Genomic DNA, 23,896 nt, shown 5'->3' on the forward strand with positions numbered 1-23,896 from the left:
CAAAGGGACTTGACCGTGATAGAGATTCATCCGTCACGAGGCGTAGAATAGTACGACACCTCCAACTTTGTAATCTATGTTGTTTCTAGCAACGATGTCATAACAAACTTCCTGCGTGACTGAAAGCCTAGGTGCATGGAGATCGTGATGACTAGTACTTTCCACATAGTCGCTCCTGGACACCCAGATCGACACCGTTCGCGACAGTGAGAAGTGGACATGGTGATTTACTCAGACTATTCTTCCTTCTGGCACACACATGCATCAAATACGCAGCGGGCTGTATTGCCCCATTCATAGCGCGGAGTCATTCTTTTAGGTTAAAAAAAAGCGTGGGAACTGGTGATGAGCCGGATGACGGCCGGGTCTCACCCAAATATGAACATACCTGTGGACCAGTGTTCCACTAACATAAACTCCGGATATCATGTGACAACAAGTACAGCAAGCTTCATTCAAGGGCGCCTACTAATCGGATGAGTAAGCGCCCGTGTGTTTATTCACCAGTAGCATCAACGAAGTCCTCGAGTACGTACAGTACATATTTAAATTACAAGTAGTTCATTATTAATGTAGTTCATTATTAATGTAGTTCATTATTAATGTAGTTCATTATTAATGTAGTTCATTATTAATGTAGTTCATTATTAATGTAGCACTAGAATATCGAGGTGCGATTTCTCACAAAAGTGTGCAGAAAACAAGGGTATACAAGTAAGAACTAAGCGTGACAAGTGTGTATCAGCAACAAAAAACAAAAACAAAAAAAAGTGAGAACGAATGATAATAATAACAATAATAAACAAGAAGGTGACAAAACACATTTAGGCACAAGTGGCAACAACGTTGCCACACTACACAACAGAACATTATTTGAACAATTTTAGGGTAATAACACTATCTTTCTGGACACACAAATTCGGCTTATGAATGCGCTGACAAACAGCTTCCAAAACTTGTAACTGCAAAAGATAACCATGACGAGCACGGCACAAAACAGAAAAACAGGAATCAGAATAAGTACGACAACAGTCAGTACTAGAAACCAAATGATTGTATACTGAAGACTTGTTATTACGAGATGGACGCACACAATCTCGACTCACGCGCACACCCTCACACTCCCTCTCACCCTCACTCAGCTCACCTTCTCCCTCACTGTCCGAATCAGAACCTGCTCCGTCATCCACCGCAAGTGAGGAGGAGAGTCAAACCGCGGTGGATGACGGAGCAGGTTCTGATTCGGACAGTGAGGGAGAAGGTGAGCTGAGTGAGGGTGAGAGGGAGTGTGAGGGTGTGCGCGTGAGTCGAGATTGTGTGCGTCCGTCTCGTAATAACAAGTCTTCAGTATACAATCATTTGGTTTCTAGTACTGACTGTTGTCGTACTTATTCTGATTCCTGTTTTTCTGTTTTGTGCCGTGCTCGTCATGGTTATCTTTTGCAGTTACAAGTTTTGGAAGCTGTTTGTCAGCGCATTCATAAGCCGAATTTGTGTGTCCAGAAAGATAGTGTTATTACCCTAAAATTGTTCAAATAATGTTCTGTTGTGTAGTGTGGCAACGTTGTTGCCACTTGTGCCTAAATGTGTTTTGTCACCTTCTTGTTTATTATTGTTATTATTATCATTCGTTCTCACTTTTTTTGTTTTTGTTTTTTGTTGCTGATACACACTTGTCACGCTTAGTTCTTACTTGTATACCCTTGTTTTCTGCACATTATTAATGTAGTTCATTATTAATGTAGTTCATTATTAATGTAGTTCATTATTAATTTAGAAGTTGTCGAGTTAGTTCGAGGCCATTGGGCATTGGCATTTAGCTATTCCCTATTGGCTGTGAATGTGGGCGATGCTTTCCGTCATGAGGTCCCACACAAAGCACAGGGTGCAGGTTAAAAGTAAATGGATATTTGACCAACAATGAGGCGGCGTACGTGAGTCGAGTTGCGTATCCATCTGCAGCCAGTGTCAAATACATGTAGCGCTGGCATCAGTAGGGCGGCCACGCCCGGCAATGTGCCGCCCGGTGTGTACGTGTCCCGCAACACCGGGATCGTCCTCCGAAAGTTCAACATTGATGGATGTTACTGGTGACATGCGGAAAAGGTTTTTCGCATGACGCCGCCACGGTATGGAAACCGCCCTCCAGACATCATGTAGCTACAATTGCATTCTTTCACGACACAAGTCACGCACCCATCATCAAGTGTTCAAGATCATAACCTGCATGCTCCATAAATGTAGATGAACTCCAGACGAATCGTGCTTGCTGCTGCTAAAGCCTAAATGGCCATTGGATTGCTGGAGAGCGATTGCAGTGCAGGATTAGGTCTACCTAACAAACTCAACTCCGAACCCCAAACTCAGGCCACAGCGGCGTGTATTTCCACTTTCCAGTCTAAAAATGTTTTTAAATACAGTAATGATGCCCATGTGTCGTCTGTTCAAGATAGCACCTGGGGGAGTGGGAAGTTGGGGACGCAATCCAGCCTAAAGTACACAAAAACAATCACTGTCATCTATGATCAATCAGCGGACTGGCACTTCTTCAAGTCGTGTTCAGGACACAACAATTGTACTTTCCGTAGGTGAAATAATGAACATCCTCATTGTGATCGTACACCAGAAGAATGGAAAACAGGAACTTATCATTACGCCACGGTACTAGGTGCAAGTATGTAGGGAGCAGACCCCCAGAATCTTCCGCTCCGCACTGCGTGCTCTGCATTGCTGGACACATGGAATTGAGCACGGGGAACACTGGAGAATGCATGGCGTTGTTCTTACCTCAGTCACCTCGGTGTGGTGTGAGCCAGAGTTCCTTTCAAGGCTTTTCACGGAACACAGATAGCCCAAGGACATGTGAGTCCGACGAGAACACACACACACACACACACACACCATGGGTGTGAAAAAAAGACACGCCCTCAAGCATTCGCATGGCCGTCCTCAGGGCGCGAATGTTAGAACATGACACGCGAAAATGGTGTCAGTAGGCGTACATGCACGCGTGGCTGTTGTGAACTTTGGACCAAGTTCTTGCCCTGTGTATCTTGTCTCTACTTTTAGCAGCGGAAGGAACACTAATCACTCCCGACGGCGCAAAGTCTGAATGGGGGGATATGTTTCGTCATTTCATACGATGTCCACTCCACTAATATTTAAAGCACAGGAAACTGAGACGTCTTTGGTAATCCTGTAAATCTTTAAGTGTTGTGCAGTACACTTCGTCCCACGCTAGAAAACATGGTACAAAAATAATCCCTGCACTCTCACGGCCAGGCATCAATTGCAGCATTTGTGGTTATTGCCAGGCCAGGCCAGATAGCACCTGCACACTTTCTCTCATAGACTGATATGAGTCACTAGTCTTTTACACTCTGTCGCCGCGATTGAAGTCCAAAGTTACCCAGCAGTGAGTTCTTTCCAACTTTGAAATACTTCAAGTCCAGATTATAATAATGAGTTGCTGTAACTGAAGCTAATGATCAGCGCGGAGAGTCTGATACATGTACTGTAGATTGTTCTCATTGCCTTTGGCTACTGTTCGTTTTTTTTTTTTGATCCACTAAGTCAGGAGATAGGTTCTTTGAAGGGTAACACATTCGAGTACATGTACAGTCTGCAGGCTATGCCACAGGGCACCCCGCACAGGGCAAAGTCAATATTCATCACAGCCCGGACAGGCCCCAGGACCACACCTTGGTCTATAGGGCTTCATTCTTGCACAAGAAAGAGACTTGAAAACACAGATCACACATATTTCATTCTTGAAAGCCTAATTCAGTTCCCGAAGGGGAAGGATAGCTAGTCAAAGTGCATTTTATGGGTTTGCAAAGCAGTCACGAATCTGCACACTCGCTATTATTAATATTAATTAGTGCAGACCCAGTTCAGATTTCCCAAATAATTCTACTTCTAGATTCGGCTGGGGGCTGCCTACAGCTTCGTGTTTACAGCTGAGCAATTTAGGAATCAGTGATCACACCTCAACTGGCCCAGCCATTCAGTATAATATCCAATCGATGACCATCATCATTCACTGGTTTGAGGGAAAAGTCTGAAGAAAAATTGACCATCGCCACCAGGATTCGAACCAGGGACCTTCGCCGCTAGTTGAGGCCAGCGATGCTCTAACCACTGAGCTAAGGTGTAGCCGTCATCCCATCATCATTGCAAAAAGTGGATAACTCCACCGTCGCAAGTCATGTACTCTGTGGCCAGTGGCCTTATTCACACCAGCACATTTCACTAACTCAGTGATGAGCAAGCTGAAAGCTGCATGCCATCCTACTGAATTTTCATGCTGGCATCACCAGGTGAATTATAGTAATACTTTTGACAAGTACATGTCGTCACTAGAGTCATCCACCCACTGGACAGTCCTGCAGCCGTTGTACATCATCCATGCTCAGGGCAAACAGGAAAGCCTTGCGTTTTGCTGTGGCTTTTCTGTACTAGTACCTGTTCTCACCTGGAAAACAAGGCTTGCTGTACCTCTCCCCTGGATAACAAGGGTTGCTGTACCTGTTCTCCCCTGGATAACGAGGCCAAGCGAGTCAAAGGAATCGGTGATTGCAGTATGTTAATGCTAATATTATTGGGACGTATTGCGTCTGGTGCATGCCATAATTCTGGGTTTAATAGGAATATGATGACGGTCTTGAAGCTTGAGAATATGTCTATATCTATTTTTTATAGCTTCCAGTCGAGGTCAGATCAAGTTACTGTCGTGAATTGCGTTTCTTGAATGTTCGAGTTTGAGGTGAGCATAGCCAAAGACTGCCTCCCATCTGGTAAAAAGATCCTCAATCCCTCGTCTCCGAGTGGGGTAGAGGATAGTGATGTGGGAAGGTGATGTTGATCTTGTGCATTGCACGCCCAGTACACCCAATAACAAACACAGGTGAAAAATGAAAATGGCTCGTCTTGGACTGATGCTGTTCCAAAGTTCTCACCGACAGCTGTGCGGAGCTGGCAACCGAGGTTAAAACTCGTGCAATTCAGGGTATGTTAAGCGCCCTTTTCACGAATACTTCCCCTTGCAGTCGCGGACGCAACCGTTTTGCTAGTCACGATGAGCCAGGTTCAACGGTAAGCTGACATTGGCACCTATTCACGGATGTTGTTCTAGGCCTCAGCGTCTCTGCGCCACTGACCAAGTGTATTTGCCTTGTCCAATCACAGAACCGGCTAGCTTGAACCAGGATTGCTAATATCACCATCATGCTGAAGACCAGTAACAGAAGCAGAGGCTGCAGCTGTAACACACTGGGTCAGGTTGTACTTGTGCTGCAGCGCCAGAATGAACTGGAAACGCACCAGACGATTCTTGAGCCTTTCATATGGGTCCTGGGACATGCATGGAAAAAGAGTGCAGAAAACATTCACTGAACAAGAAGACGCCAGATGAAGAAAGTTAGTTACGCAATGTAGGTAAATATCAAGTTTCCTTTGCAGTGCAGTTAGTCACTTTCGCGAGCAGAGCACTTGAAAACACCACCATTTAGCTTAGTGCTAAAAGGTGATAATGATGTCAAGGGCTTGCCGGAAGTGAGTGGATAACATGGTTTCAAGTGCCCCTATTCCAAGACACTCCATCTTGCTCCAACATACTAAGTTTTCCTAATGGCATCTTCACGCCAGGAGAACAAGACACCCCGGATTTGCTGCAAGGGGCTGTGAAAGGGTGGTGAAGAGATAAGCATACCATGCACTGCTTGAGCAGAACGCATGGCAGTGCAATTGAGAGCACAAATCAAGATAACCTGTAGCCATCAGCTGTTTCTCTTCACCATGCATACGTACTGACACCATGCATAAGTACTGACACCATGCATAAGTACTGACACCATGCATAAGTACTGACCAAAAAAGACACACGAATGGAAATTCAAAAAGGTGTCAGCTGCAGAACGGTGTATTAGTCTGCCCGAATGAGCTTGTAGAACCAGACATCAGCTTCATGTTTGGCCAACTGCAGACCTGATACCTGTACATGCTAGGGCAAGTGCACTGGAATCGCCCCGGAGCCTGGCACCAACACATCATCATCCCACCACTAACCTGCATGAACTTCTTTGAAGAAGCGGATTCGTGATGAGGGAGGTGCACTGCCCAGGCGTTCGGCAACACAACAAACTGGTACCTGGTTTCAGAAAAGTCATATTACGACATGGGATGACGGTGACGGGGCATAAGAGAGAAATGCCAAACATTCCTGTCCGTTGAACTTTGATCATGTGCAAGTATTGCAGTCATGATTATAAAAAGACAGATACATATTCTAGGATTCCATCCAGACACATACATGTTCACTGTTGTTCACTGTTCACTGTTGTTCACTGTTCGCTGTGTCTGTTATCATCCAGCTGTGTTCATTCTAATCACTGAATTCCACCCAAATACTGTAAGTCACAGCTTGAAGTCACGGCACATATCCGGACTGATGTCATACATGACAGACCCCTCATCAACAGGTTCATTATGAGCCTGAAAGTTCAATGGTATACACAGTTGCAGCTGAAATGAAGTTTTTAGCTTAACACGTGCACGTGAAACTGGTCTGCTATGATAAATGCAAAATCATACCATGTAGATATCTGGTTTAATGAAAATATTACAGGTCTACCATGGCAAAGTATATGGAGATGTTGATCCCAAACCCAGCTTTTCGCATTAGTTTACTAGCCTCAATTCGGACAAAATCGGGCTTTCAAAAGCCAGCAGGGCCACCCATTGGAATGGATCAGGATGAACCGTAAAGTTGTCAATCATAAAAGTTGATCATCACAGAGTGTGACAGACTTACCCAGCAACGGACAGCTCAATCGTGTGAGACACTTTATTCATGCCGTAGCTACGGAAGGATTCGTCATACGCTGGCATTGCTTGTGTCTTCCTGTTGTCAATGCAATAGTTGAAAGCAGCATCAAGACCAGTAGCAACAACAAAAGACCCCCAGCTTACAAATCGTACATACTGTCTGTGAACTCAAAGCTTCACATCAGCCAAGTTCTAGACTGCTAGTTCCCTATCTAATGATAGCTGCTGTCTTCTACTTCAGCCTTTCAAAACAGCAGTTCAATATTCAAGTCACAGGCTATGTCCCAAAGATTAAGCATATAGGGCTCTGGAAAAGGTGGAGAAAATGAGCCGAATGTGCCGCTAGATAGAGCTGTCTGTAACACTTCCAATACACACCATTGGCAAAATGTAGGGCAAGTTATTTCTTGTGAGTCTAAACTGACAAAGAACAATCACCAGACAATGTTTCAACACTGTTACAGTAACGGCGGTCGGAACCTGTGTGTAACACAAGCTGTAACGTATAACAGCTATCAGACAAATACCAATGCAACTACGCATCAGCATCTTGAATGCCGCAACATCTGGCAAACAATCAAACTGCAATCTACATCTTGATAATATTTCAGAGCGGACCTCACCGCGTGGGGTTCTGTCTCTCTGTAGGCAAGAATGTGTGGATACCTTGACCTAGAAGGACCAGACGGACCAAAAGGGAATGAGCATGCGAGAGCGGCGACACTCACCTCAGTACCAGGTATGGCTCAAATTTATCCTGTGCACAAAGAGAATGTGAAGAAGAGGATACACAATACCCAAAAAATGGCACAGAAAACATGGTATTCAACCAAACAGCATCACCATTGTTATTGCTACTTATCACTGGGTGATGATATGACCAAAAGTTCAACGTACTCTAAAACTCTATCAAGAAGTTCACCGATTGAACAAAGTCTAACGTATGGTACCTATGTGGTGCCTGGTGACATTTGGGCACAAGCATTGACCTCAGTTTAGAATTGTACTTGTAGAATTATGAAATGTGTCGGTACGGCGCTATTCACTTGTCCTGTACTTTACAAAGCAAAGTCATGTCATACAAAAATCAGTCTAGGAAGATGCCTGCTTGCTGCAAGCGTGTGCACTCAAATACAATGCTATGGCACGCGTAATGATTTTATTATTTTTCAAGATTTCAGGAGACTGACCAGCATGCCAGTACACTGTAATATCCATTTTAATGGCGGATGTCCGTGACGTCGAGGAAAACAATTTTGGAAGCTACGTGTACTGTTTTGGTCTCTGTTTAGGTCCCCTTTTAGGTTTGGCTGTGCTGGATTTGCTCTTTCCACTCACCTGGTATGTTGTGATTGTATATGGTTCACTTGCCATGTACCAGACTGGGTAGTCAACTGGCTTGTGCGACAGAGGGGCGTTGTGGTACTGTGAACATCGACCGCACAGCTGTTAAGGAGGTCTTTAGATATTTCAATGCATCAGCACAAGCTTTCTCAAGCAGGTGCTGTGCAGATTTTCCGCGTGTATGTACTGTGGTGTGCACTGTGGTATGTGATGTATTGCCAGAAGCATCGTGTGAACAAGTAGCCATGTACACATCACGGACACGTACACATACACTCAGGGTTCCAGCCAAAGGGGGTAGGGAGTGGGGGCAGCCCCCCCCCCCCCCCCTACCACTCACTCTGATCCCCTACCCCTCACGCTGATGCCCCCCCCTCCCCCCCCCCCCCTCCCTCTGATAGCACACCACCCTACCCATTTTCAGATTTTTGTGTTTTTTTTCAGTTCACACAGCGAAAATACGGCCACAAATTGATCATTCCGACTGCTCTGTGCATGTACCCGTATGTTGTATATTTTGAGACAAGGCAACACTGCAATACTGTAGTGGAACATAGAAAAGGTGTATGAACTGTTTGTTTTCCCTAACCCTGCCCCTACATTTTCCTTGCTAGAACCCTGCATACACCCACACACGCATGTATACACACACACACACACACACACACACACACACACACACACACACACACACACATACATACATACACACACATATACACACACAGGGAGTAACTGATGTTCATGCACATATGATGTGGATATTGAACGGTTCAAAGTTGCTTCCAGGCTCTTGTACCAGCTTCACAAGCTCCTGCTTCGACATTGGAACAGACACATCCTCCTGCAGGCATGAAAATACGTGAAAAATCGGAATAAGAACAGCATGTAAAACGGAAATGGAACAAAGATAAAATCTTCCAATGTAATCGAATGAAACATCGTGCAGAGATAGTGTACTCCTTTTGTGAATACACTGGGAGGCGGAGGGTGCAAAAAGAATTTCGCAACACCGGCACTACATCTCCTGCATTATAAGGGATAACATATGCTGGCGATCTGCCGGCTTTCGCCGTGATTATCCTGTTCACTGTGCCCTTGAAAGTAAGTTGGGTCGCTGCCCTTACTTAAGTAGATGTCGGGTTCCATTCCTCGAATACTAACAACAGGCAACTCTGGAATGTGCAGCATGCGGAGCATATACATGTATCGTAAAGTACCGCCGGAGCGTCCCGTCCCGCGAGAGCGTCCCACCTTGATTTTACACCCAGAGGAAGGAAGATCGTATGGCAGAGTGCAACGAAGTTTGTACGATGTGAGAATCTTAGTGTACTAAGGTCACACTTGGCAGGTTTTTGTGTGGAGCTTGTGTCCGCTCGAAGGTACGGATTGACTGCAAAACGTGCAATATGTGTACAAGGTTCATGTCGTATGACCTACAGACAGCAGACCACCTCCACAATACGACCACGAAAGGATGAGATGGTGGGACGCTCTGGCAGTACTTTACGGTACAGGTAGCTTCATTACTACGTTAGAGGTACTTCTTCACTTGCTTACCCTGGGTGGCGTATCAAACTCAAACGCCGGAACAACAAACGCAGTTTTGTCCAGACGATTCTGCACTAGACTTGACTTGTACTCACTGCTGTTGAACCATGATGAGACTGATGCCCTGCATACCAACAACACATACAGCATGTCAAATACAAGCACAGCCTTCTACACGTGGACAGCCATCCAATGCTCTGAATAAGAATGCAAAAAATGATCAAATGCGGCGAGTATCTCTTCCACTTTTAAAAGTACACACCCATGTATTGCGGCATACCAGAATGTCCTGTTAAAGTTTGGCGATGGGACGAAATCGGCATCCAGCAAGAAAATAGTCTCTGTTGGAGAGTGTCTGTACAGAAAACGAACAACATAAACAGCTGTATCACACTTAGAATGACGTTGGCATCCTGCCAGTGTGCTCGCCCTACTTCATCATACAATCAATGTTCATGGTCTGGTCTCCGCTAGAAAGGCAAGAACTTTTAAGAGCAAGACTGGCAGAGACGCAGACACTGTGTGCTGGATACTAGACTAACGGCACCAGGGAGGATAATCTCAGGCAGTGCCTCTGGTGCGCAATGTACCAGGCGTGCACCAAGACCAGCGATGCATGTGGCTAACATGGAACATGGAACAGGGCCCTACCGCGGCGTACCTGATGGCAATATTTCTCAGCTCGTTGATTGGATATTCTTCGCCCGCCTATGGAACATTCAATTCAGCACAGGCAGAGCACAGCGAGGACTAACTCAGCATTGTAAGAAAAAGGACTTTAAAAACCACACGGTATGTATTGAAAATCACATAATTATGCTGCAACAAGCAACTGTTAATAGGCTCATCGAACATAACTGAAAAGAACAAAATACATCCCCTGTCCCAGTCTGACTCCCCCCCCCCCCCCCCCCCGGTCTGACCCCCAACCCCCATCTGCCCCCCCCCCCCCCCCCCCACTCCCACCCAGAATGACCCCAATCACATTCACCACCACTACCAACTGAACAGCACTGGACTTCCAAGCCGCCATGATTGGACCGTACCGACTGCCCAAAGACAATCCGAACAGAGCACATTGTGATGATCGCAATGCTCTGCAGTTTCTTCTTGACATAAATCCTGCATCAAGCACACACAGAGAGGACAACAAATGAATAGAATCAAGCTTTATGAACCAATATTGCTCCTATGACAGGCTCATGGCATCTTTTGCTGAACATTTTCCCTCTACTACATGTACTTTGCACCTCTACAAGAGTATAAGGATGCACTACAGGCGCATGAAGCATGTTACAACACAGCAATCTACTCATGTCGATCCACATCTACTCAAACGTGAAGGTAGTCAGTGCTGCTCTTCTTTTCAGTGTGGACCCCGTCAGTTCAACACGAAGAAAGGGTGGCTTCTTCATCAGTTGAGAACAAAGAAATATGGTCCAAGATGAAAGCAAGGTGAAATACGCCAGGCCTGCATGTACGTATCTTGCTAGAGGTCTACTGTACACTGATCACGCATAAAACAAGTTTCAACCCGGTGTAAGAAAGGCATGCTGCTAACTTTTTCCACTCCAGGTCCGGTTCGCTAAGGGTTGATGTGTTGGGAACGTACAGAACCAAAGACACTGGACCTACGCGAAAATACAGAACAGGCAAGAACCCAGGTTGAGAAGGCCAATCACAAGTGTTGGAGCTCAGATTCTAGGAGGTGGGCGAACAAACATGTTTCTCCATCTGCTGCAGCCAAACATGCACTTGACCGAATCCTACACATCAGTGCTCGCTTACCATGCCAGTGCTGCATAGTACGTTGCACGACGTCGATACGATCCAGCGATGCCTGTGTCACCAGTGTCACGGTCTCCGGGCTCTACGGACAGTGACAGTGACAGCAAGAGGTACCTAACTGGATGCAGTTATCAATGATACATTTCTATTGATATGTTACAACTCGACAGCAGATGTTTTCCCATTTTTCAAGACCCTAGTGCCGTCCACATCTCTAGTAGGTGCACAAAAACCTGGCTGTACCTTGACACGCACTGAGAATGCAAGACTATTAAACGAAAAGGAAGCCGACACTTCACATGCAATTGCTAAACATCTCTCCGGCCACACCCTTCACTCTTGCTACTACATGTAAAATGGAGTCGGTTCGTTGGGCTGAAGGACATCTGGGATCCCAGAAGTTTCGCCAGGCACCTGCATAAGGGCAAGGTTGGCCTTTATCTGTAACTGTCTTCTCTGGCTTATAGAGTGAAACAAACACCTGACATGAACATGGGTGGATCTCATGGGTCAACCCCCCACACTACCCTCACCAAGTTTCGACACAACCAACTGACACCCGATGTTCACATCAATTAGAATGCCGGCAAAGTTCTTACCACCTGTGTCACCGGTGTGTACAACGTCCACTGCCGCAACTCGGTTTCTTGACTCTTCGCTGGAATGAACGAGTGCAGAACTGGCGGACAGGTAGCGGGTACGTATGAGCTTTGCCATCTGCTCTGTGACCGCAGGGCCTTGACAACATATCCAGCTGACAGGCAGCATGGTGTTCATGGCAACAAGCAACAGAAATAGCAAAACCAATCAACACTGCAATCCTAGACCAGGGCCTTATTGTGACCTTAGCTCAAGCTGCATAATACCTGCTTGGTTCCCATCCCCGATTTGCCGACTGACACTACATGAACCGACTTGCAGTCCCTATTCTCACCGTTACCAGTTTCAAGCAACTTAAGAGTACGTGTGGTCAATGTGATCTACACTGCACACCACTTGGTAGCACAGAGGGTGAAGTGCTGCAACTGAGCATTTGCTCTGAAGCAATCTGTAGCAGTCCAGTCAGTTCTGAGAGCCAGAGTCGAATTCTGCTGATGATGGCTGATGGGCGAAGACAACTGCTCCGTGGAACCGGAACCGTGACTGGGAGCAGCTCATGGTTACACTCTTGAAGGAATATGATGTACTACTGGGCAAGCCATGGCTGTCTCGAACTAACCCGGATGGGGACTTCACCAACAACCGTGTCACACTGTCCGATCGGGGAAGGAGGTCGTAGTCTGATGGTCACATGGCTGTCTGGCAAACACCCTCCCTCGGTAGAGATGGAAGAAGGCAGCCCCGCCGAATTCATGAGCATCAAGCAGGCGCGGAAGGCGCTGAATGTATAATAGTGAAGATCGAAAGGGATTTCCACGAAGATGCTAGAAAGGAAATGAAAATAATGGTGGCCAAGCAGCAGCGTAGCGAACTAGAGCAGGCTCTCAATGCGCATGGTACCAGTTTCCCTCAGGAACTACCAAGGAACCTGCCGCCGAGTGGGAGAATTATCACGAAAGCGATGGTAAGTCACCCTCCCAAACTTCGTACTGTTTGTTACAATCAAACATTGAGGAACTACAAAAACAGCTGGAGAATTTGCTGAAACACGGCTTCATAGAGCTCGGCAGATCACCATATGGAATGCCCGTCTTCTTTGTCTAGAAAGCGGACGGTTCTCTGACGCTGGTGCCGGGGTGACTGGAGAATATTACTGTGAAGATGCGAGCCTCTCTTCCCAATATCGATGACCTCTTCGATACCATACGTGGGGCAAGCTGTCTCAAAGCTGGATCCAATTTGGGTTATTACTAGGTCTGAATTTGAGAGCGAGATATTCCGAAAGCTGCAATCAACGCCCCATTCTGCCAGTTCTAATTCCCCTGTGATGGGGTCCGGCTCGACAAAGACACCTGCAAAGTTCATGGGCCTAATGCACGATGTCCACTTTCCTGGTTTCAAAATCTCTTTGGGCACTAGCTTCGACTGAGCTAGCTCATAGTGACGATTATGTTGGTTGTTTTATTTCGCAAATCCAAAAACGGTAGTTTCTTCCGAATAACAAGGTAGCGAAGAACATAGCATTGCAGGAACCAAATACACTTCTGACGGTGTTTCAAGCCATCATTTCCAAATCGCGCAAAGGCGAGGGTCCTTCTCGAGTACTTCAGAGTTTTCAACAAGTTAGCAGCGACTTTGTAGCTGTAGCTTCTGTGACAGCCTTCCTGTTCTCCTTGCAACTGCAATACTGCAACAGGTCAAGTCGTTGAGTGACGCTTCATCAGAACAATCCTATAATTTTGGTGAGTCCCCGTTGCGTTTATCGTGGCACTTCAGAAATTGCACGATTCGAAAACCAGATAGATTCTACGGCATTACCACAGGGAGAATGAACTGATGCGAAGACGACTCATTTATCGAATGGAAGGAAGTCTCGACAGACGTTTTTTCTTTGATGCAAGATAATGAAAATCGCTTTAGCAGAGCCTCCTGGTAAGACATAGGCAGTTTGTAGGCATCACAGTCGTTTTCGCACGCATTCAACCTTCATGACGGTTTTGTACAATGCTATTAACCTGAAAAAGACGAAAATAGTATGGACCCGCTGGGGTGGGCGTTTGCAGTGAACTTTGCGGTATGTCTTGTTCCCGGTTTGAAAGTGGAGAGACGACTTCCGTGCCTCCAGAAAAGGGTAGAGAGCGACAAAGGTACATCTGTAGCTGATTTTTGAGTGCTCCCACGGTACATTTTGAATGTACTTGAAGTAATAGAAAATTCTCAGACTGAAGTCAGGGCTGTGGCGGGCGTACAGTTTTCTTGTGAATTTTTAGTTGTTTCGTCTCGTATCTATGTCAGTATCGTGATGGTGAAGTGGCGGGGATGATTCTCTTCCACTAGGCTTCGTTCGGCCGACTTTGCTTCGTCCTCGTTGAAAAGTGATGCTGAACAAAAGACCGATTCGCAAAAATATGTTGATTTTCAATGTACGTGATGACATGGGTTGCTAGCTATGAGGACAGGAGTGGATACTATGGATCTGGACTGGACCAAACAATCCCAGCCTTACAACATATGACACAGGTTCCGAGCCATCGCTGACACTAAGAAATGTGCAAGCAGCAGATACACACCACGGTTACTCACCCACAATTGCCCGAACTGCCACATTGCTGATGCTCATGTGACCGCTGTATCCATAGCAACCCACCATCAGGAGAAACGCTGAGACGGTCTTTCCGGTTGGAAGGACCTAGTAGCAACGAAGGGAATGGACACATGTCCTCGTGCATCATGCCTTCCGTGCCACTCATAACCGTGCGGCCAGGGGCGTCGGACTCAGCAGATCTCCACTGGTCCGGCAAACCGGGCCATCAAACATGACAAACCACAATGCTTGATACTTCAGACACCTGCATATGAATGAATCTTGTTGGTGCCCATAAAATATTGTAGTCGTTTCCCTCTTTGCCCATCACAGCCTTAGAATTTCCTCCATTGCTGTAATCACTTTGCTGTGGCTAGCGCCCCATGCCTCGTGAAGACCTGCCCCCCCCCCCCCCCCCCCGGGGTGATTATTCATACCTAACGTCTGGGCCCAGCACTGGTACACTACAGCCACTCTATTTTATAGCAAACCAATGCCCTCACATAAGTACATAATGGAGTGTGCGCTAACTTCGAGCAATGTCAGGGGCACTGACCATTCGGAGAAGACATACCGTACTCGCGCGAATAGTGCCCCTGGTGCAGTATTTTTCAAAGTTCACCACAGATGGTGCACTATTTAAGACCGGGCACTATTCAAGAGAGGGCACTATAATTATGCTCAATGCTGGTACATTTACATTTTTTAAAAATTAAAAAAATTCACGGTTCGCGTGAGACTCGGCTGGAAACCGAGTTTTCCGCATCCGCAGGAACGCCACCACCCTTCAAGGATCAAGGCGCAGATGCAGCTCCTAAATCGGTGGGAGGTGAGTAGATCAGCTCACCAGCAAGTGGTCAAAGACCGAAAATCCCATTCACTGCATCCATGTTCTCCTCGTGCCAGGCCACGAGCTCCCAATTAATTGTGGGTCGCAGCACAGCTGGAAAAAATCCTTCCGCTTCCAAGCAGGACTTGAACATTTACATCGCCAAGCATAAAACAAAGAAAGCAAGGAAAAACAGAGCCTAAAGCTTACTGTAAACTATCGTGACTAAATAAGAACTGCGAATTTGATCCTGAAACCCCCAGCGCAATGGCATGGACAAGAACATTAGCCAAACAACACCAAACTTATGGTTGATAAATATGGTGGTAAAGACACACCTGGCAATATGGCGGTTAACACACGCCTGCCCACACACCCTCTCTAGGCTGCAAAGTTCTGGCAAACTTGCACATGAGCTTGGTTACAAGATGAGGGGGGGAGGGCACTATTCGAGAAACAAGGGTGTTATTTTTCACTAGCCCTCGTAGACAAGAGAGGGCTCTAATTGCGCGAGTACGGTAGCTGTAAAAGACAACACATGAGAGAAAAATAAATGTAACACGAAGCTTACCATGATCGCTGTGAATTTAGTGTATGCATATGTGCCTTCTTCAATGTGTAATCTGCAGGGGAGAAAGAACAATAAGCATGTTATGTAGCAGCACAAAAGAACTCTCAAGGATGCGATGTGCAACTTGCAATGCTTGCGACCAAAAACTGCCTGTCGCATGCTGCCCCATTCCGTGGCAAGTCAGCTATCGCAGAAATTCACCACAGTTCAGCTTGTGCATATCCAAAGACAAAACTCACAAGCCAAGACTTTCAGCCCAATATCAGCTATGCCTCAAGCCTGAGTACTCATCACAATATCAGCTATGCCTCAAGCCTGAGTACTCACCTGCCATCGCAAACTGAGGATCACTATCGGTTTCACTCAGGTAGAACTTACTTCTTAGATACTTGGGTGCCATCAGCAAATAGAGCCAGAGCGAGCATCCCGAGCAAATGATCCTAGTGAAGTGCACGCAACAACAAGACACTTTTTTTGTTACGGGAGGTTGGCTACCATTGCTGTCAGATGATGTTTTAAAGAAACTGACGAAGTCCCCCCCCCCCTTGCTGCTGCCCCCCCCCTTGCTGCTGCCCCCGCCCCTGCTGCTGCTGCCCCCACCCCTGCTGCTGCTGCCCCCACCCCTGCTGCTGCTGCCCCCACCCCTGCTGTTGCTGCCCCCACCCCTGCTGCTGCTGCCCCCACCCCTGCTGCTGCTGCCCCCACCCCTGCTGCTGCTGCCCCCACCCCTGCTGCTGCTGCCCCCACCCCTGCTGCTGCTGCCCCCACCCCTGCTGCTGCTGCCCCACCCCTGCTGCTGCTGCCCCCACCCCTGCTGCTGCTGCCCCACCCCTGCTGCTGCTGCCCCCACCCCTGCTGCTGCTGCCCCCACCCCTGCTGCTGCTGCCCCCACCCCTGCTGCTGCTGCTGCCCCCACCCCTGCTGCTGCTGCCCCCACCCCTGCTGCTGCTGCCCCCACCCCTGCTGCTGCTGCCCCCACCCCTGCTGCTGCTGCCCCCACCCCTGCTGCTGCCCCCACCCCTGCTGCTGCATCACAACATTAGTATATAAGGCTTCTGTTCTTTATAGACTAAGATGCTTCATATACTCAGTTCAAGTAACCAAAGTATACTTGACATGTTCTTCGTGATGGCATGCCCATCTGCAACCATGGAGCTACCAGCATCTACTAGAAGAAACTTGAATGAGGACCAAAGAGCTACAAGTCACGCTATTATATACACTAACACCACGAGTTACTTTACAATCAGCTTGTGCGATAACATTGCACGACACTGAACAAAGGTACTGACGTTCTACACATAACTGGCAATCAGCTCTAGCACATCTTGGATGCGCACTCCAGCAGCCTTCCAACTTGGAAGATTCTAAGTCTGATTTGCATTTGAAGGTCAATCAGACGGCATTGAATAATTGAAAAGACAAGTTGCATCCGTCATGCAGGTGGGAATCTAACCTCAGCGGCAGGATGTCGTGTTGCATGAATTGTGCTGGCCAGGAGTGAGAGCTGATAATGGGTTGCACCATCGAAATCCTCCTTTACCTGGACAAAAAACACCCAACGGAACAGAGAACACTCTGCTTAGTGCGGGCAATGCCTGCTCGAGAGCGAGGTTCCCAGCAGGGTGTCGCAAATCGCGAGATCACCCTACTCCTTATTAATTTATGCATGTGTATTCTGTGGTGTACCCGTGTACATCGTACATATTTGCACTCTCATGTTTCTTATTATGGTACTACATCTCCTTGCATCGACCTTACAGCATACTACTCACTATGCATGCATGTGTGTACTCCGTGCCCCGCATAATCGACAGTGCTTGTCTCTTGTTGCTGTTCAGTCCGGCTTTCCTGGGTAGTTTCTTGACGAGTCGTCCTCTCTCAGTCCTTCGTTGCATTTTTCTATTTCAATACAGGTGGAATCCTGATAATTCGAATATGACTTACAGGGGAAGTTAAGCCAAAAAATTAAAATTTCACCAGTTGTAGTCTTCAGGGTGCTGAGTCGAATGGTCTTGGTCCGAGAAAGCTAAGACGCTCCCTTCCTACTTGAATCCCAATCGAACTCGCGCACTTCCACCGAAACTGGGTGACTGCGCCCTACTAGATGGGGATTTGTATGCAAAATGTCACTAAAAGCGCCATTTCGTTCTTATAAAAGCACGGATGACCGCGATTGGCCCATATGTTGTACTCTTTTGGACGCTCAGTCGACTGGTTTTGGTCCGGAAAGGCTGCGATGCAGCGTTCCTCCTTTATTCCCAATCGAACTTGGTTGAACAAGCGGTCACGTGCTCCTGGGTGCCCAAATCACCTGGTCACCATGCCAGCAGGCGACAACTTTCACACCAAGGTTCAACTCGAGTTCAACTCGAGTGACAGGACTGCACCCAAAAAAGGTGAAACAGGCTAGTAAGTTGTACCCTGCAGGCACGGTGACCAGCTGACTGGTGTACGCAGGAGCACGTGACCGCTTGTTCAACCATGTTCGATTGGGAATAAAGGAGGAACGCTGCATCGCAGCCTTTTCGGACCAAAACCAGTCGACTCAGCGTCCAAAAGACTACAACATATGGGCCAATCGCGGTCATCCGTGCTTTTATAAGAACGAAATGGCGCTTTTAGTGACAATTTGCATACAAATCCCCATCTAGTAGGGCGCAGTCACCCAGTTTCGGTGGAAGTACGCGAGTTCGATTGGGATTCAAGTAGGAAGGGAGCGTCTCAGCTTCCTCGGACCACGACCATTCGACTCAGCACCCCGAAGGCTACAACTGGTGAAATTTTAATTTTTGCCTTAACTTCCCCTTTAAAGGGGAAGTTAAGGCAAAAATCAAAATGTCACCAGTTGTAGTCTTCGGGGTGCTGAGTCGAATGGTCTTGGTCCGAGAAAGCTGAGACGCTCCCTTCCTACTTGAATCCCAATCGAACTCGCGCACTTCCACTGAAACTGGGTGACTGCGCCCTACTAGATGGGGATTTGTATGCAAAATGTCACTAAAAGCGCCATTTCGTTCTTATAAAAGCACGGATGACCGCGATTGGCCCATATGTTGTAGTCTTTTGGACGCTGAGTCGACTGGTTTTGGTCCGAAAAGGCTGCGATGCAGCATTCCTCCTTTATTCCCAATCGAACATGGTTGAACAAGCGGTCACGTGCTCCTGGGTGCCCAAATCACCTGGTCACCATGCCAGCAGGCGAAAACTTTCACACCAAGGTTCAACTCGAGTTCAACTCGAGTGACAGGACTGCACCCAAAAAAGGTCAAACAGGCTAGTAAGTTGTACCCTGCAGGCACGGTGATCAGGTGACTGGTGTACGCAGGAGCACGTGACCACTTGTTCAACCATGTTCGATTGGGAATAAAGGAGGAACGCTGCATCGCAGCCTTTTCGGACCAAAGCCAATCGACTCGGCGTCCAAAAGACTACAACATATGGGCCATTCGCGGTCATCCATGCTTTTATAAGAACAAAATGGCGCTTTTAGTGACATTTTGCATACAAGTCCCCATCTAGTAGGGCGCAGTCACCCAGTTTCGGTGGAAGTGCGCGAGTTCGATTGGGATTAAAGTAGGAAGGGAGCGTCTCAGCTTCCTCGGACCACGACCATTCGACTCAGCACCCCGAAGACTACAACTGGTGAAATTTTGATTTTTGCCTTAACTTCCCCTTTAATTCGAACATACCGCTTAATTAGAAGTTTTTCCAGGACCGATTTCTATCAACACGATTCCCACATAAAAATTTCTGATAATTCGAACCTCGAACTGGATATGTCCGGTTAACTAGAAGTCCCACGGATTCCACTTACATAGAAAATGTGTGGGATTTGTGCTGATAATTCGAAGTTAGCAAAGTGTAATTCGAAGTTCACAGTACATTGTACTGGTCCGTTCAGTTTGCATGAGCAGGCTGTGCCGGTCAGTTCAGTATCTGTGAAATCTGTGTCTAAGGTCCATAGCACAACTCTGCGTGACCCTGCGAGCATTTTGACATACATACATGTATTGTGTTGTCGGTTCATGTTTGGATAATTAGAATGTCCGGATAATTAGAAGTGTTTTCCTGGCATTTTGAGGTTCGAATTATCAGGATTCCACCTGTATACCTAATCATCACATTGACTTGATGATACCACATATTCAACTTCTACCTGAAGTATGCATCATCCGTACAGGGTTCCGAACTTCCAATTCATCAGACGTGGCAGTGTCAGCTTGAACTGAACACTAGCTCGCATAGTAGCAGCACAGAGCCACTCACCCCAATGTACTGATAGTAGGCATGTATCCTATTCGGACTGCATGTGTTGGCCATGATCTAAACCGGAACACAAGACAAACGGTGAGTAAAGAAATGATACACACAGTAAAGAAGAATTCAGGCAGCAAACAGCAGCCACGTGTGACACCAATGCTTCAACGTAAACAGCACTGTACAAGCGTTCATTGCCATAGATGGTAGACCTACCATGTTTACCATTTACGGCGATGCACATTATCTTGAGAATGATTTAAACTTTACACATACAACATACAACTCATGAATCAGATAGCAATGCTGCACTGTACTGAAGTACATCTCAGTCGGGACCATTGTGAGAAAACTGCATCTTGTACGGCACACCCACCACCGTATAAACAGCGTTGCAAAGATGACCATTACCAAAAACTCTTCGGCTTCACCGTACATGTAATACCCAGGACATTGACGTGCTCTTTGTTCACTTCCCCAGCCCCCCCCCCCCCCCCCTTTTCATTTTCACCCCCCCCCCCCCATTATTAGCACTGCTTGCCACTGTGCCCCGATCCTTGACTTGAAAACCGTATAATTTACAAGGCTTAGGCAAGGCTTATCGATCTTTTACACGAAAGAAAAAAGTTTCGTTTATGGGTGGGTGAGTCAAGTAGAGTTTTTGTTTTGGAAAAATATTGAAATGTAAGACATCAATGCATTCCAGCTGTCAAGTTAATCTATTTTTCGTTCAGGAGGGGGGGGGGGAGGGTCCTAACTAAACTTTTTTTCGTTTCGTGATGGCCCCTTAGTCATAGTGGCTTACTCACAAGTGCGCAGGTCTGCTGGTGACCTTGTTGACTGTAGTACGGCTCACTCAACGGTCGGGCAATCCCTTCTGCTAAGTTCACTGCAGGCCGAATTCCTCGGTCATCGTCAGGTTGCGAGACTCGATCGGAAGGCCTCCACTCGGGCTCTGCAAGGTCCCAGGCTCGCTCCCTGCTGTATTCGCAGCGAAACTTCATGTCCACTTTGGCATGGGCTAGCCACCATCCTAGACTTGAGACTTGCATTGGGTCCGTGACTTGACTCACCACCATGTTACCCGACAGGACAAAGTCACCACCGTGCCACAAACTCTTCACTCCGCTGAACAACGATAGGACACGGGCACAAGCATGCCATACACACATTATAAACACACCACACACACACACACACACACACACACACACACACACACACACACACACACACACATCACACACACACACACACCGCGCATATGCATACACGCATGCACACACATGCATACAGCATTACACTCCATCGCCTCAGCTTGGCTGCGTATGCACTTTCGCTGGTAAACGTAAAACGTATCCGGCAAGTCAGGGGCACTGGAAGGTATTTTAGTGTGGTTACGGTCAGCCATCTCAAAGTACTATTTACCCGTGGGGGACTCTGGGGGTGGCTGAGCCGAACATTTTGGAAATCTAGAGCCCAGATCAGTGCATCATATTGATTCACGGTCCGGGTACCCAGTGTCTGCTGTAGGGTTTCAAACCAACCGTGTACTTCAAAAGTACACGTGTACTTTGCAAAACTCATCCAACCGGGTCAGAGCCGGGTCAGAGCCGGGTCAGAGCCGGGTCAGAGCCGGGTCAGAGCCGGGTCAGAGCCGGGTACGTTCAAGTGCGGCTAGCCTACTGCATGTATATCAGGGACTGTACATATATATGTAGCATACCGGTATGTATACTATTCCCAAACCGGTATGTATACTATTCCCAAACCGGTATGTATACTATTCCCAAACCGGTATGTATACTATTCCCAAACCGGTATGTATACTATTCCCAAACCGGTATGTATACTATTCCCAAACCGGTATGTATACTATTCCCAAACCGGTATGTATACTATTCCCAAACCGGTATGTATACTATTCCCAAACCGGTATGTATACTATTCCCAAACCGGTATGTATACTATTCCCAAACCGGTATGTATACTATTCCCAAACCGGTATGTATACTATTCCCAAACCGGTATGTATACTATTCCCAAACCGGTATGTATACTATTCCCAAACCGGTATGTATACTATTCCCAAACCGGTATGTATACTATTCCCAAACCGGTATGTATACTATTCCCAAACTGGTATGTATACTATTCCCAAACCGGTATGTATACTATTCCCAAACCGGTATGTATACTATTCCCAAACCGGTATGTATACTATTCCCAAACCGGTATGTATACTATTCCCAAACGGGTCACAAGTGACTCGTAGATTCCGCTGGGTCCGACGTGGAATCGGGGTTGCGGGGGGGGGGGGGGGGGCGAGGGCGAAGAATGTGACAGTGTGTTCAAGTGACCCGGTGTTCCTTTTCCAAACAGGTCCAAGTACCCCCCAACCGAATTGTTGACCCAGCTCTGGAGCAGACACTGGTACCTGGGGCACCTGGGGCAAAGAGGGGTACTGTCAATACCATAGTCCATAGTGATGTCTGTGACTGACGCCCCTTGCCTTGTGCCAAGCTCAACGTATTTTGTGTACTAGCCGTAACGTTAGTGTAAATGAACCCACGTGTGACTGAGTGCTGACACTGTCAATGCTATAGCAGGTCGATAGGCGGTCGAACAGACACATACACATAAGATAGGCTGGCCGTTCGACTAAACCGAACCGCATTTAATGTGGACTAGTGTCGTTCGACTTCCTCAATCAGTCGACCCACACAAGTCACAACGCTGTAGACTGAATGAGAATGAATGAATGAGACATTGAGCGTAGCAAACATACAGGAACGAAGAAAGCCGGACCGAGCGACTCACTCACTCTTACCAATAATTGCGAGTGAAGGCGGTGGCCGTGAGAAGCTCCCGCCAGCCGGCGTTCTTCTCTCCTTTGAGGACAACCACATCTCCTGGACTGCCCGGCTGTGTGTTCAACTCCGACTCGGAACATTGCACTTCGCTCAATACTCGTATTGTCGCTCGCAGGATCAAAAGGAGCGCAACAGCGCAACAGCAAGCTACCAACACACAACAGTAGCGAGGTTCTCTTCTCCGGACTAGCATCCCTTCAGCAGCATACCCTCTTCTCTAGCACCACAGAGAATTCTTCTCAAAAACGTCAACCAGTCATGTCTTGCAGCGTTCACACCAGGCTAGCAGGGCATTGGTAGCTTCGCGGCCGTTACTTCCACGAAGCCCTGTTCGGGTTTCATCCTAACTAAGAGGACTTCACTTCAGTCGCAACATACTCGAGGGTTCAAACCGTTGCCGAAACTTTCGCGCCGGAGGAACTGGCTTCGTTCGTAAATTTTCATTGACAAGACAAGACAAGAAACTGAACACTCATGTACTCAGTCACTCAGTCACTGAAGAAACATTATTTTCACCCGGCCCGATGTTGTAGCTGGCGAAAAACATGATTGTAAGGAAGATTTAGGCCTTATTTTATCACCATGAATCATGATCACCTACCTCCTTGAAAGAGGCTTCGGTCCAGTTTGGGCATCAGCACTAGTGCTAGGGTTTGTGTGTGGTCACATACAAT

At 47.2% G+C, this 23,896-nt stretch overlaps 1 protein-coding gene across 2 annotated transcripts; it reads right to left on the reverse strand.

Annotated features, from left to right (window-relative positions):
• Positions 1-4,568: 4,568 nt before the first annotated feature.
• LOC135804507 (xylosyl- and glucuronyltransferase LARGE1-like) lies at positions 4,569-23,809 on the reverse strand. Of its 2 annotated transcripts, XM_065318392.1 has the most exons (20): positions 23,180-23,809; positions 21,159-21,477; positions 20,359-20,415; positions 17,549-17,635; positions 16,471-16,532; positions 16,093-16,144; positions 14,692-14,797; positions 12,108-12,262; positions 11,509-11,590; positions 11,282-11,351; positions 10,767-10,842; positions 10,382-10,428; positions 10,001-10,075; positions 9,730-9,844; positions 8,934-9,013; positions 8,164-8,251; positions 7,554-7,582; positions 6,812-6,901; positions 6,067-6,148; positions 4,569-5,352 (listed from the first exon to the last, which is right to left on the reverse strand). In XM_065318392.1, exons 1-20 carry the CDS (start codon positions 23,413-23,415, stop codon positions 5,194-5,196), a joined length of 2,067 nt encoding a protein of 688 aa, XP_065174464.1. In that variant the 5' UTR covers positions 23,416-23,809; the 3' UTR covers positions 4,569-5,193. The 2 variants fall into 2 exon arrangements, with proteins under 2 accessions (XP_065174464.1, XP_065174465.1); XM_065318393.1 differs by lacking the exon at positions 23,180-23,809 and having other exon boundaries at positions 21,155-21,258.
• Positions 23,810-23,896: the final 87 nt, after the last annotated feature.

This window comes from Sycon ciliatum, chromosome 1 (genome assembly GCF_964019385.1).
Source record: "Sycon ciliatum chromosome 1, ocSycCili1.1, whole genome shotgun sequence".
In the NCBI taxonomy this organism is placed as follows: Eukaryota; Metazoa; Porifera; class Calcarea; order Leucosolenida; family Sycettidae; genus Sycon; species Sycon ciliatum.